We start from the raw sequence: 15621 nt of genomic DNA, 5'->3' as shown, positions 1-15621 counted from the left end.
TCCGTGGTCAAATGGGCAGACACTACGACTGTAGAGCACCCAGATACTGACATTTCTGTTCTCTGCATTGAAACGGCCCCGATGGAGCTGACCATGGATGGATGAAGAGAACGGAGCTGACGGGAGAGCTAGAGACCACCTTGGAGAAGTTACAGGAAGTAGACACGTGGGACTACGTCCGCTTTTCAAAATAAGGTGTTAACAAAGGGAACTGTATATACAAAATACATCTATGGAAATCAGATTGATGGATTATATTCACCAGAAGTGTAAAACATTACATGTCCCTTATAAATTAAAAAGAAAATCCCACTAATCTGTGAGGGAAATGTCTTCAAGGACGGTGAAGACGAGGTGTGATTCTTCTTCCTCACTTTTACCCTCCTTTTCTCTCCTCCTCCTCCTCCTCCTCCTCCTCCTCCTCTATCTCTTCATCCCTCCCTCGCTGTTTTTCCTCTACTCCTCCTTTCCTTCCCTTCCTTCCTCCCTCCTTCCTTGTCTGCTCTGATAAGGACTCTGAGAAGAAGCCTCGGTCAGTGTTTCCATGACGGGAGTTCATTCTTCTTTATCTCGTATCTCTCTTCTCGTCCTTCCCCTCCTCTTCTTCTTCTCGTCTGCTTTTCTTTTCTCACCACTCTTCTCATTGTCTTCCCCTCTCAGTGCTCACCCTCTTCTCCTTCTCCATGTCACCTTTTCTTCTCCTCTCTAGTGCTGCGTTCCTTACAAACAAAGTCTGACATTCCCATCCCGTTCTAGTTGTCCAGTTTGGAAAAACCAGATGAGAGAAATGTGGACGAGAAATTGTTGATTGATCTGAAATTCTGTCGTCAACAGCCGATGTTATGCTCGTGTTACTTTATGGACAAGTTAGCATAGAACATTTGGAACAGTAAGAGTGGTTTTGCTTCTAGTATATAATCAGAAGGGATGTAACGATATATGATACGTGTCACTTTCCATGGGTCTGATGCGATTCAGGACGATATCTGGCTCATCTAGAGCGATACGATACCAATCAATGACTCGAAATCAATTCAGTAACTTTTCTTTTTAGTCAGTGTGAGATAAAGATGTGGTTCTGGACCGAGCAGGTCAGGATTCCTCAAAGGTTTTCTTGTAAAGCCTAACTAAGTGTTTTTTTTGCCTAAACTTAACTGATGGTACGTGTCCACCGGGGCGTTTTTTATCGCGAGGGGACGCGGCGCTTCCCAACATTGGACGCTTGGTGGGCCGCCACTAGACACAACACACTCGGCTCCTGATTGGACGAACGCTTTCCCGCCGTTTGCTGCTGCTCCCAGCTTTCAAACCGAGCCAGTCTGGAGGCTCGTTTGGAAACTTTCTTCTCTTATTTCACGAGAATAGTTCACTGAGATGTGTTTCTGAAAACATTTGAGGTGAGAAATAATCCATGTTGATGAATCTGTCTTTAATTTAGATCAACAACGTTTATTTTAAAAGATCCTCGGGAGTTTGTGATTTGCTTAAAGTAGACGAGCCTTCAACTTTATGCAAATGAGGAGCGGGCGTCGTGACGCCTAGTCTCTCGAATCGCGACGCCACGCTACCAGAATGCATTGCGCGGCTGCTTGCATAGACAATGAATGGGGAGCGTGGAAAGCACGGAGGCTGTGGACACGGACCATCAGTGGTTTTGTTACTGAAACCGAACCAAGTTGTTTCCTGTGAAGACAGAAGTTTACTTTGAAAAGATTGGAGCGGAAATTGTCACGTGCACGCCACGTGTTGCTGGACATTGGTAGTAAAACGCACAAAAAATGAGGAATAACTTTCCCGTGAGATATCAAACAAACCGTTGTATGATTGATTCGCCTGTAATCACGCCCATTCATTCAATTACAACATTCAAAACCATCTGAAGTACTCTGAAGAAATCGTGTTTCTTTGTTTGAATGTTTCATTGAGTTAAGTTTTCTAATAATTACAAGATAAGAAAACACATTCAGGCTACAGACATAAACCTCAAAGGTTCTAATTATGAGATGTGAAAGTCAAAGTTACTGGAAAATGTCTCTAATTTGTCTTTTTTAATGGACACACTTTTGTAGTATTGAACAAAAAATGAGGGTTAAAGTCAAACTGGTGGATTTGAGCTCGACCTTCCAACTATAAATCTTGATCGGTCATGTAAATCCATTTTGTTTCCAGCGGGAAGTCAGTATTTCCGACTTTGTGACATCCCTGGAATGCAGCGCATCGCCGAGTCTCTTCTTGCCCCGACACGTCAGAGATATGCTATACATGGGGATGTGTGCGTTGTGCAGAAGCTTTAACAACTGTGCAAAGCGGCGTGTCGATGGAAAGATAAAGACAGAGAGAGTGTAATCTTAACATTTCTGGGTTCACTGGCTGAGCGTGTACGGGCCGGCTGCATGAATGTATAGAGGTGGTGTTAAAGGTGTGAAGCTGCAGGTTGTCTCTGTACATCTTTAGCCTCTGGGAACGCCACCTGGAGCGCCGCGTGGTCGGTGGGAACATGGAGGCTGTTATTAGGTACAGTTCTGGTCTGCCGTTCGTTGATAGATCCAGGTGACACCTCTCTCTATCGGGCTGAACTCAGGGACTGCTGATAACATGGTGTTTAAAGTGACCAGTTTATTTCTCTCACAGTTTAAATCACAGCAGCAGATATTTACAGGTCAATCAGCTCGAGGCTACGTTTGACATTTACAGCTTTTAAATGTGAGATAAACCTGAGCTTGAGCCTGAAGGTTAACTAAACCCCGCTCCACTCCAGACCAGAAAGATGAATACAGTAATCGACAGACGTTCCAGACTGCAAATAAAATGATGAAATGTTGGTTTATGGAGCGTTGAAGCAGAGAATTGGGCAGCGGTGCATCCTGACGAGGTGTTCATCAACACACGATGAAGAAAGGCGGCTGTTTAGATCCAGTCGAGGCCTACGACTGGCAAACAACTGACGAGGTATCAGGGCTGGTACGATTCACCTCATCTCCTGATTCAATACTATCACCATACTCGGGTGCTGATTTGAATATTGTGATTTATTGCGACTTTTACTTTGAAAATCTCAAAATGAATCCAGTAAAATGTTTGACTTTCAGATGATGATAAACTTTCAGATAACTCGTCTGTCACACTGAGCTCCTTCCCGTCAAAGCTCCCGGTACGCCTCTCCCTGGTGCCGGAGGATAAATCACTCCACAGTGAGAGAAGTCAAAGCCTCTCTGCTTTGATAGACACCGGATCGTTTTCAGCCTTTATAATTTAACGAGACGCGTTTAAAGAGGCGTCTTGTTTTAAACTGTGAAACCTGAGAACGGCAGAAAATGTTCTCACTGAAATCAGAGAGGAGCTGTGAGAGTCTTCCCAAAGGAATCTCTGTCAGGAATCTCTGTCGGGAGAGTAGATGGACATTCCCGAACCCCCAGAGAGAGAGAGAGAGACAGAGAGAGAGACAGAGAGAGAGAGAGGAGGTCTGGATGAAGACATGTTGAGGGAGGATTAGGAGAGAGAGGTTCAACAGAGACTCTGAGATTGACTCGGAATGTGAGGAATGACCTTCAACACACACACACACACACACACACACACACACACACACACACACACTGATACACTGTACAAGCCGTGAATCAACTTTCCTCTTGTTTCCTCTGCTGGGTATTGGGTGGGGTGGGAGTGTATGGTGGGGGTGTATGGTGGGAGTGTATGGTGTGGGGGTGTGTGTGATTAGAGCAGCTGCTCGTCCGTCTGGCACCGCTGGATGTGTCTGTAGAGACGCAGCGAGACAGATTACACACTGACGGACTGACAGATAACAAGAAGAGTGAGTTGAGACAGAATGAATGAATGGATGGATGGATGGAAGGAAGGAAGGAAGGAAGGAAGGAAGGAAGGAGTGATGTTTCTAAGTAAACTAAGTAAAACACGTACGGAAAAACATCAACAAAAAACATGTGACAGTGTAATGAGAAATCACTTTTTATTCTACGTCGCTACCTCTTACCGTAGCGTTTATACGTGGATGAAAGGCGCTCTTATTGCTCGCTAAACGCCTTGCGCTTTAAGAAATACCGATTGACATGTTAGCAACCAAACAATTAATCGATTAATCCAGAAAATAATCGACAGATTAATCAACAATGATAATAATCGTTAGTTGCATCCCTAAACGTGACCTGTTTTATATATATATATATATATATATATATATATATATATATATATACACACACACACATCCTACATGCTTTATAAAATAATAACAAAGTTGTGAATGGACTCACAGAAACATTTCTGACTACGTATTGATCCTTTAAATCTCTTCCACATAGTGACGGATGCAGCTGCAGCTCCGTCCTCCTGTCTCTTCTCTCTCTCTCTCTCTCTCTCTCTCTCTGTCTCTCTCTCTCTCTCTCTCTGTCTCTCTCTCTCTCTGTATCTCTCTCTCTCTCTCTCTCTCTCTGTCTCTCTCTCTCTCTCTCTGTCTCCTCTCTCTCTCTATCTCTCTCTCTCTCTCTCTGTCTCTCTCTCTCTCTGTATCTCTCTCTCTCTCTCTCTCTGTCTCTCTCTCTCTCTCTCTCTGTCTCTCTCTCTCTCTCTCTCTCTCTCTCTGTCTCTCTCCCTCTCTCTCTCTCTCTCTCTCTCTCTGTCTCTCTCTCTCTCTCCAGACGCCAGAATAATCTGCCCGTCCGTCCGGCTTACTGTAAAGAGATATGTCACACGCGTCTCCACGCACCAGAACATCTGTTGGTGCTGTGTGATGTCAGAACATCTGTATGGTTGGTGTCACTGTAGCAGCGTGTGAGCTGCGATTAAAGAGCCTTTGCTCTCCAGCTGTGGAAGCTCAGAGTGGATTCAGTCCAGCTGTTTGTTCAGAGTCCTTTATTCAGTGTGAATTAGTGCTGAAATGATTTAATCCGTTTATCAGTGAGCTGACTGATTGAAAGCTTTTCTGATAATCAGTTAATTTAACAACTTAAACTATCAAATGTTTGCTGGTTTGAGCTTGTAGGTCTATGGTACGACTCTTTTGTGGAGGAGGAAATTACTTTTTTTCTCGTAAAGTTATGACTTCATTCTCGTAATATTACGACATTTTTATCGTTAAGTTATGACGTTATTCTCATAATATTGCGACTTTATTGTGTAAATCTCAGATGTTTTTTTCCCTCAATGTGGCCCTAATACTCCGTAGTACATTGTCTCTTTGGCCCTCACTGCATTAGACTGATATATTATATACTTAGACTATAAACTGAGTTACCTTCATCACAGTGATCACATGTTTTGCGGCTCCAGACAGATTTAGTTTTTGATAGTAAAGGTTGCTGAGCCCGGATCCAGTTAGTGTGCACCTCCACTCTCTCTCTCTCTTCAGGGTGTGTACAGTGTCCCTTCATCCCTCTCTCCTTCATCCCTCTCTCCTTCCCTCTCTCCTTCATCCCTCTCTCCTTCATCCCTCTCTCCTTCATCCCTCTCTCCTTCCCTCTGTCCTTTTATTGTGGGTGTCCCGTCTTATCTCCATGGTTACCTGAGGTATGAGGGAATGTGGTGCCACCGAGGAATGTGTACAATTATTAAACCAGCCAGGAGCCAGACACACACACACACACACACACACACACACACACACACACACACACACACCTGCATTCCTCAGACGTACACACACAGTATCCTCATACATTCAGGTATAAAATACAGGCCCCGAGGGATCCTTTCTGTTTCCTGTCCTTTAGATCTCCTTCAGACACTAACATATATATATTATATATATATTATATATATTATATATATGCTCATACACACAGGGTTATTTGTGTTTGAAGTAGAAACCACCTTCTTTAACTGGACAATCTTCTAGACTCGTGACTAAAAACAGTTTTCTCTGTGAATCCTGACGGAAACTGCAGTTTGTGTTGTAATAATATGAGACTGATAAAGTTCTTGGAGTGTGAATGGTTGGACAGATGGAGATGGATGGATGAGTCTGTCAACGGAGAAAAGATGGCATGTCCCCCTCCTCCTCCATCCCTCCATCCCTCCATCCCTCCATCCCTCCATCCTCCTCCTCTCATTCATCATCAGTCTGAAACGGAGTAGTGCTAGTTTTAGCAGGTTCTCTGTGTGTTTCTGTGCCGTTGCGTGTTTGTTGTCATCACCTGTGACGGAGCTGCCTGTCAGAAGCAGGAAGTGTGGAGAGATCAACAGGCTGAACTCACTGATGGATGATCAGAGACACAAAGACCGGCTGAATGTTGAACCTGTTCTAACAACAAACACAAGTTGGTCGGCTGCTTTTTACATCCAAAGGATTTAAACTACAATTATATTTTTCTGCCAAATTTGCCCAGATGTTGTTCCTGGAGCGAGACCTTCCATGTGCACAGAACGCACGTGTAAAACCAATACATCTTAAAGAATCAATGTGTAATATATTGTCAGTAATAAGTCATAAAATGACCATGATATGTCATCAGAGATGAAGGAAATACTGGCTTCTCCGACAACAATGCTGCAGCCAGTCTGCCGGTCTGATCCCGTCCAACGCTCATCTCAACGCCCCGATCCCACGTATGAAACAAACTGGTGCACAAACACTAACAGCCTTCTGCAGCCATGGAAGAACCAACTGGATCAACAGAGATGACGTTAACGTTAGATTCTATTCTTAGATTCATTTATAGGAGAGTGGATAGTGTAGAAAGGGAGAGAGAGAGAGAGAGAGGGGGTGACATGCGGAAAGGGCCACAGGTTGGATTCGAACCCGGGCCTGTCGCGTTTAGGACACAGCCTAATGGGCACCTGCTCTACCAACTGAGCTATCGGGCTGCCCAGCGGGCTCAGTTTTAAAGCTACAGTAGAGATACTGGTATCATATGAAATCAAAAAAACTAAGGAACACATTGGTCCTGTGTCATGCTAGCTCGTCAGGAAGAGCACTAAATAACGCTCCAAATAGATATAACAAGGAAAAACTGGCGTGGCCCTTTCAAGGGGTCCTTTGAAAATGTGTTCTGTGGGTACCCATGAGTCTCCCCCTTACAGACGTAGCTAACGTTCTCGGATGCAGTGACACAAAATGGAGCATTTCTTTGAAAGGAAGAAGTTGTTTTGGTGACAAACCTGCACCAGTAAAAGCTCAAAGCGTGTGGTGAGGAAATATGACCCTGAATAGATTCATAGTGGCAAGCAGTGATGGGTGATGGGTCAGTACAGCGGACGCTATCCCAATATCTCATTTATTTGGGAAGGTGGTCCTCGGAAATGTTTTAACAATCAGAAGTGGGCCTCGAGTTACAAAAGGTTGAGAAGCCCTGCTTTAAAACAGTTGCATCAGGACTGTTATGTGCACACAGTAACAGTAACAGTAACAGTAACACAAACACTACTTTCAAGGCTGCACAAAAGCATTCAGAGTCACTGAAAGGAGACACAGATAAAATAGGAACAGTTTTCTCTGTGAAGGGCAAAAGACGTCTTGACAGAAATGTCCCACCTGCCTTCAGTCTCTCTTCAGTCTCTCTTCAGTCTCTCAATGAGTGTCCTGAAAACACTTTCATAACAGTGAAAGTGTCCGTTTGCTATTTGAGAGCCATAATACAGATAAAAAAGTTACCTCATGGTTAAGATGCGTATCAGTTCCAGCTAGAGACATTTGTTGCATGTCCTACCTCCTCTCTCTCTCTCTCTCTCTCTCTCTGTCTCTCTCTCTCTCTCTGTCTCTCTCTCTCTCTCTCTCTCTGTCTCTCTCTCTCTCTCTCCCCACGTTTCCTGTCCATCTCTTCAGCCGTCACCTGTCAAATTAAAAGCCTCCCAAAAAACAAGCTAATTTTCCGTAAATCCCTGGTGATGTAAAAGCTTTGCTTCAGAACAGCCGGCTTCCTCCCGACGGGTCAAACGTCACGCTGTCATGTCAAACATCTCAGTGGATGGAGCGTGTCCTGACCTGCAGTCGGTGCTGAGAGAAGCCAAACTCTTCTGTACCTTTGTGATCCAACACTTTAAATCTAATCTCATTTGTTAAGTATGTTTTGGGGGGAACACATTTTCATCCCTTTTATTCAAGATTTGACAGGAAATGAGAGGAAAGAGAGATGATGAACGAGATGTCAGACTCCAACCAGAGAGGTTTCACTTCATGGTCTTCAATCTCAAACTGACAACTGAGAAGAACAGCTGTGATCAGTTTCACCCTCATTTATTCAAGTTGAAAGAAAGAAAGTAGAAGAGTGACGATCTCCCACACAAAGTGAGGTGATTGTGATTAGTTATAGTATTATTATTATAATATTATTATGTGCGTCATGGTGTTATTTCAGTGTTTCAACTGGGGAGCCGTCTGACCAGCTTCAGGGCATTCGCAGGAAATGAACGAGGGATGACAACAGGAGAAAGAGAAAGAGGAGCATCTGGTGCTCGTTACTGACGGGAATCAGCGTTCTGATAATAACTCGTAACCGAACATGTAACACGACGTCACGGATCAGACGGCCTGTGGTTTGTTCTGACGAGACGTCTCTCAGGAGGGGAATCAGAAATAAACATTAGTTCATTCATTCATACTCTAGGTCTCTAGTCTGATCCATCCATCCTCTGAATGCTCTAGGTCTCTAGTCTGATCCATCCATCCTCTGAATGCTCTAGGTCTCTAGTCTGATCCATCCATCCTCTGAATGCTCTAGGTCTCTAGTCTGATCCATCCATCCTCTGAATGCTCTAGGTCTCTAGTCTGATCCATCCATCCTCTGAATGCTCTAGGTCTCTAGTCTGATCCATCCATCCTCTGAATGCTCTAGGTCTCTAGTTTGATCCATCCATCCTCTGAATGCTCTAGGTCTCTAGTCTGATCCATCCATCCTCTGAATGCTCTAGGTCTCTAGTTTGATCCATCCATCCTCTGAATGCTCTAGGTCTCTAGTTTGATCCATCCATCCTCTGAATGCTCTAGGTCTCTAGTCTGATCCATCCATCCTCTGAATGCTCTAGGTCTCTAGTTTGATCCATCCATCCTCTGAATGCTCTAGGTCTCTAGTCTGATCCATCCATCCTCTGAATGCTCTAGGTCTCTAGTTTGATCCATCCATCCTCTGAATGCTCTAGGTCTCTAGTTTGATCCATCCATCCTCTGAATGCTCTAGGTCTCTAGTTTGTGGCTGTAAAGTTTCATGAGGCTGTGATTATCCTAGAGGTCACCACAGGTCATTTTATACAGTGCGGTCAATGAAATGTCTCCTATGGGGACTAACATCATCACACATGAATCCAGTTGGGTTCATTGGATCCACCAGAGTCTCAGCTTTACAGTGAGACACAATTTATGTGATTCAACACTGTTTAGGGACCCCGGTATTATAAAAACTGCATGTGATTATCATAAAGTGGGCATGTCTGTAAAGAGGAGACTCGTGGTACCCAGAGAACCCATTTACATTCACACATCTGGAGGTCAGAGGTCAAGGAAACCATCTAGAAACCCTCCCCGACCAGCTAGAATATGTGATTAATGAACGTCTTCTTCTTCTTCTTCTGTGTCTCTGCAGCTCTTCCATGTGGCCTACGTGTTGATTAAGTTCGCCAACTCTCCCCGTCCGGACCTTTGGGTTCTGGAGAGATCCACCGACCACGGGCAAACCTACCTCCCCTGGCAGTACTTCGCCTGTGAGTAGAAAACACACCTACAAATCCACATGTGTAGACTCCAGATGTTTGGGACCCAAACCGAGTCAGATTCCATCAGCATCACTTCATGCTTTCCTAACCTCCCCCAGGGTTCGCCTCTAATTCTCCCTCTAATCTCACAGCTAAACAGCAGCCCCCGAGGGCAGGCGGCTGATTGGCTGGTGGGTTTGTTGGTCAGGTTGGAGGAGGGGGGGTTATGACATCATAGAGCTGGCAGCTGATTGGCTGTGGCAGCTGTCAGTCCAGGTGGGCTGCAGGGGAATTCCAGACACGTCTGCCAGCAGGTCGCAGCTTGATGTTCACCTGAGTAGAGAAAGAGGCAGAGGTGTGTGTGTGTGTGTGTGTGTGTGTGTGTAGGAGGGGGAAGGGGGGGGCATTAATTAGCATAATTGAAAGCAGCTCCAGGTGTTCAAGATGGCAGAGAAATAATATCTTGATGAATGTCTTTGACCTGCACTTCTTTAAGGTGAAGTCGGCACGACGCCCGACGTGTCATTTCCCGCCGCGTCTCAATCAAAACACCAACAGAAGATGTAGTTGGGTGATGTGGTGAAGCAGCGCGGGATCATGGGAGTCGATGTCTTCATGTCAGACTGTTGGACTGTCCTTAGTGCGCCCCGACCGCGTCGTCCTCACCTCAGGGCGGGGCTCGGCCCACGTAAAAGGCGCCAGGGGAGCACAGTATCGGACCCGATACCCGATACTGGTATCGGTGCATCCCTAACCACAGCATACAGTTCAATGACATTCTACTCCTATTTCATTTCTATGTTATTTCTATTTCTCGTCGTTTTCTTTACATTTGAATGCGGAAAAGTTCCATATTATAACTTTAATCTGGCAGCTTGTTCTCAGATATCTGTTAAATACATTACTGCCTGCGTTCCTACTGTATATACCAGTTTACTCACAGAGACTCACAGGGACTCACTTCCTGTTTGTTTAATGCTGTCAGACCAGATCAAGGAGCCGGAGAGTCGTCGTAGATCTTGAAATTCTCTGTAGTTGAAAGTCCAGCAAGCAAAACTCTGCAGCCCAAAAAGCAGTGGTGACATTGACAGCTGTTCATTGATAGATGATGGATGATTTAGGAGATGATTTATCTCTTTCTCTGCTCTGAAGTCTCCCAGGTAGCCAGATGTTGTTTGCCCAGAAGCTTCCGACATCTGGTTCTTCTGACAAACGATGAGCCGCTGACAGCCGGCCTGAATGAGGCTAACTTGAGCTGATTTTCAGCTCAAGTTTGAACCCCCGAAATCCACCAGATCACCTCCCGCCTGCTGATAACAGCTTCCTTTAACCCTCAGAATCACATGATGAGCGTAGAGCAGACAGGTTAACTCGTCTCCAATCTGAGACTCTGATGTTAACCTGCGGTGCCTCAGAGGGCGGAGGGATACGTGTGTAAACAGAGTAAAGTAGTGTTGTTAAATCTCTATTTGTCAGGTTTAGTTTGAGCTGTTGCAGCTGTCGGCGCTCCGGTTGGACGTGACGTCTCGACATTATAAAATCTTTGTCTTGTTTTCTTTCGCTCTTCTTCTGTGTCGAGGACACATCAGAGATATAAAGTGAAACTATTCCAGGAATGTGCGCCCGCGTCTTCACGGAGAAACAATGTGACTTAAAACAAACTCAAACTGTCTCACACACTTTCACAGTTTACAGATTCTTCCTGAAGTCAGACGGTTGTTTCTCAGAAGACTCATCGACTAGCTGACGTTTAAATACGACGACATGAAATGAACTAAGATGAGATAAAACCAACCTTTTTACACTTCAGTCTGATTTTGAATGAATATTTAGTTGAAGTGCAGAAACAATAAAAAAAAGAAAATAACACATAAAATTACTACTTTATAATATTATGACTTTATTCTCGAACTCTCTGATTTATTTTTTTAGAGCAACGCACGACCGCAGCTTCAGTTACACTGCGCATGTGTTAAACCCCGTACCTCTATACCCGTGTCCGCCCCGTGTCCGCCCGTGTCCCAGCCATCCTTCAATCGGCCTCATAACTTATTTCAAATGAACCGAACAATTCATACACGTCCCGAACCGTGACCAGCGAACAGAACGGTTTGGATTTTTTACCTGAGCCGTTCCATTCCTAGTCTCCTCTGGTTCATTGTTATAAAGTCAGTGTGAACAGGAACCGGACCAGAACCTATTTCTCCCCAATGAACCCGACTACAGGAGTGAAAGCTCCCTTAGAGAGTTCAGTGTAGTCAGTGGGAGCTGATGACTCCAGCTGTTGTGAAGCTGAGGTATATTTAAGGGTAAAATACAGACCTCCACCGAGCAGAGACCCTCCTCTAATTATCACTCTGAGACGCATCATTAAAATACCAGCAGACGGTTCAACACCAACTCCTCACTCCTCACTCCTCACTCCTCACATCTAACATGAGGGGACGTTCACACGTTAGCAAACATGTGGTTGAGACTGATGACACGCTTTTCTTTTCTCTACCCCCCCCCCCTTCTCTGTTATCTGTTTGTGCGTGTGCGTGTGCGTGTGCGTGTGCGTGTGCGTGTGCGTGTGCGTGTAGCCTCCAAGAGAGACTGCATTGAGCGTTTTGGCCAGAGCACCATTGAGAGGATCAACAACGATGACGACATCGTCTGCACCACCGAATACTCTCGTATCGTCCCGCTGGAGAACGGAGAGGTGAGTCTGTGTTTGAAAGACGTTTAATGTCTTCAGTTCACGAGAGCTGGAACAAGGAGTTCATCTATGATTATCTGATCCATATGAAACCTTAACCCCCCCGCTCTCTCCTCAGCTGCAGCACCGACACCGACACCGACACCGTCACCGTCACCGACACCGACACCGTCACCGTCACCGGGCTGCTCTGAGATTCATTTATTTCTCTTAACGGGACGTTTCTTCTGAAAGTTGCGCTCCCCGTCGTTCGGACCTGTTAGAGGCCCACAAACCTCCGGTATCGGCTGCTTTCCGTTAATTTCCCTCCAGCAGGAGGAGACGGTGAAGAAGAGTGAGAGAGATACCTCGCCGTGTTGTCGGTGCCGTGATATCATATTGTGATTCGGTTGATATCGTCCCTCTGCCGTCTGCAGGACGTTCCCAGGCTGTATAATGTTTCTAAGTTCAGCTGATAACCAGCCTGTCTCTCTCTCTGTCTGTCTCTCTGTCTCTCTCTCTGTCCTCCTCTCCCAGATCGTGGTGTCCTTGGTGAACGGTCGGCCCGGTGCCATGAACTTCTCCTACTCCCCGGTACTGAGGGACTTCACCAAGGCCACCAACATCCGTCTCCGCTTCCTGAGGACCAACACGCTGCTGGGACACCTGATGGGCAAGGCGCTGCGTGACCCCACCGTCACCCGCAGGGTGAGACGACGATGCAACCGATCAGGACGGATTTGTGACCGACGGAAAGAGAATAAAACGTCTTCGTGAATATGAATATAACTTTTATTGACAGATTGTAGCTCCAAACTTACAGTTCAATTCATCAGACGGTCCCTTGGTGGGTCTAGTAGAGATAAATCCATTAACTGACTCTTGAAAGATGAGACTATTCTTTCCAAAATAGATATAAAAGTTATTTTCAGTGGAGCTGTATGAGGTACTTCTTCACAGTCAGTGTGTTACTACAGTAGATGGAGTTTAGAGAAACAGACAGGAGTAGCAGCATGGGAGTAAAGCAACGTACTGCCGAGGTTAGACAAATAAAAACATCGATATCACTTAAAGTGTACGCTATATTTAGAATATTTGCACTGCTTTACCTCGCCGTCAGACGGCCCTTTCTGTTATCTATGCTCTCTTCAAAGCCACCAGACTCCACTGACAAAAGCAGTTATTTGACCTCTCAGAACACGGGGGTTGCTGGTCTACCGCTGCCTCCATCGGGTTAGTTAGTTTGTGTTATTGTGTGACTCTGGTATTTTAAAGGGTTAGTTCGGATTCATCAAAGTCACACAATAACACAAACTAACTAACCGATGGAGGCAGCGGTGGACCAGCAACTCCCCTGTTCTGAGAGGTCAAATTAAACTGGAGAACATCGTCAACCCTGCCTTTAAATAAAACACAATGCATGACAACATACTGATGATAATAACTCATGTTGTGTCTTGTTTTTATTTTCCAGTATTACTACAGTATCAAAGACATCAGCATCGGAGGACGCTGTGTGTGTAACGGACACGCTGAGGCCTGCAACGCCCAGGAGCCCAACGACCCCTACAAGTAAGATACCCGACCTTCAAAGGATCAATGAATATCACACACACACACACACACACACACACACACACACACACACACACACACACACACACAGGATCAGACTGCTCTGTCGTGACTCACAGACTTGTGGTAAACCAACATTGTTTTGACTGGATTTTGTCGTGTGTGTGTGTGTGGTGTGTGCGTGCGTGCGTGCGTGTGTGTGAGAGGAAATCTTGGTACACATCAGGTTATAAAAGTGATTTATGTTATTACGATGACTCAGACGCGTCTACCTGCTCCAACACACACACACGTATATATACACATGTTTAAACACACTCAACGCTGCACGATGCACATTACAGGATTCCTATCCCCGAGCTCTGGCTCTGATCTGAAGCTGCTTTTTAATTATTGTTGGCAGCGGTTTCGTTCTGAGCTGACGCCATCTGTCTTCATGAGGACGACATACCGGCTCACCTTTAATGCAAATAAGATGTGAGAGAAGTGAAGAAGCACTTTGAAACACTAACATCTGTAACATCTTTCAAATAAATAAATGTCTTTAGCGAACAGAGAATCATTTTCAAATCTTCAGGAACAAGTTTTAAATCAGTTTTTTATTCCATTAGCGTCGAATCTCAGGCAGAAAACTGAGTCAAGTCCGAACAAATGAAGATTCAAGAACCAACCTGACGGCTGAAATTAATTAAAATATCTCATCATCTGTCGGACGGTACATTTCACACGTCTTTTTTTATGTTTCCGTCACTCAACAGTTTCCTAGCAAATAGAAAAAATGAAAAAGTCTCAGACTGATTCATTTAGGAAATAATCAGAAGAATGAGGAACATGTGGCGCCCTCTATAGGCGGAGTCTTGACCGCCGCCGTCCGGGTTCGTACCCGACCTGCGTCCCTTTGCTGTGTGTCTCCTTTCCTCTCTACCCTCTGAGCAAAGACACGTCCTAAAGACGTCAATTTAAAGTCTTTGTCGACCGTCCAAAAGACGTCCACTGAGAAGCCAGAATGTTTTTACAATGTTCACTATTGACGTCTTTTCAACGTCAGTTACAGACATCCAGAGGACGGCTTCATACGGTTCAGAATGAACGTTTATATGACGTCTTTCTTGAACTAATTCAGACATCTCCACCGCTAAACATGGTATTTGTTCATTCCATATGTTGCTCAGTGGCTCGACTTCCGCCTGGAAACGTACCCCGATCCAAAAGGGGTCCTAGTCAGACGTCCAGATATTGAACCTGTTTTTCACGTCCATGGAAAACCTGTTCCTCAGTCTGCTGGTGTGAGTCCTCCTGGGGGTCCTGTATCTTCTACCAGAGGACAGGAGGAGCACAGGCTGATGTGGAGAATAAGACAGTTTATTAATTTGATTTAATCACAGAGGAAGAGAAGATGTTCATAGACAGGGAGAGGAGAGATGAGCAGCCAGGAAGTGACACAGAAGGATGATGTGAAGCGGTAGAGAGAGCGAGGTTGTTCTTAGCGTTGTTGATGCCGTTTGATGGGAGAGAAACATCTGGAGGAGGAGGAGAGGAAGACGGATCTTCTGATTACAACTTCCATACGAAGAAACTTCCTGTCCTTTATTTAGTTTTTATTGTTGAAGCGGAGCGACAAGACGGAGCTCGTTCTAATGCATGTGGAGATTTATACAATAAGCTGTTATTACTGTCAAATCCACCATGAGTCATATACTGTACACACACACACACACACACACACA

General features: G+C 45.1%; 1 protein-coding gene across 3 annotated transcripts in view; it reads left to right on the top strand.

Annotated features, from left to right (window-relative positions):
• Nucleotides 1-15621, top strand: part of lama5 (laminin, alpha 5) — a 115362-nt gene that overhangs the window by 24623 nt on the left and 75118 nt on the right. For all 3 annotated transcript variants that reach the window (XM_037773185.1, XM_037773184.1, XM_037773183.1), the window contains exons 3-6: nt 9534-9651; nt 12225-12343; nt 12857-13027; nt 13794-13891. In XM_037773185.1, coding sequence (XP_037629113.1) covers nt 9534-9651; nt 12225-12343; nt 12857-13027; nt 13794-13891 — 506 coding nt within the window. The remainder of the gene's footprint in view (nt 1-9533; nt 9652-12224; nt 12344-12856; nt 13028-13793; nt 13892-15621) is intronic.

The sequence above is a fragment of the Sebastes umbrosus genome, chromosome 6, assembly GCF_015220745.1.
Source record: "Sebastes umbrosus isolate fSebUmb1 chromosome 6, fSebUmb1.pri, whole genome shotgun sequence".
NCBI lineage: Eukaryota > Metazoa > Chordata > Actinopteri > Perciformes > Sebastidae > Sebastes > Sebastes umbrosus.
This window is presented reverse-complemented; position numbering and strand designations above follow the sequence as displayed.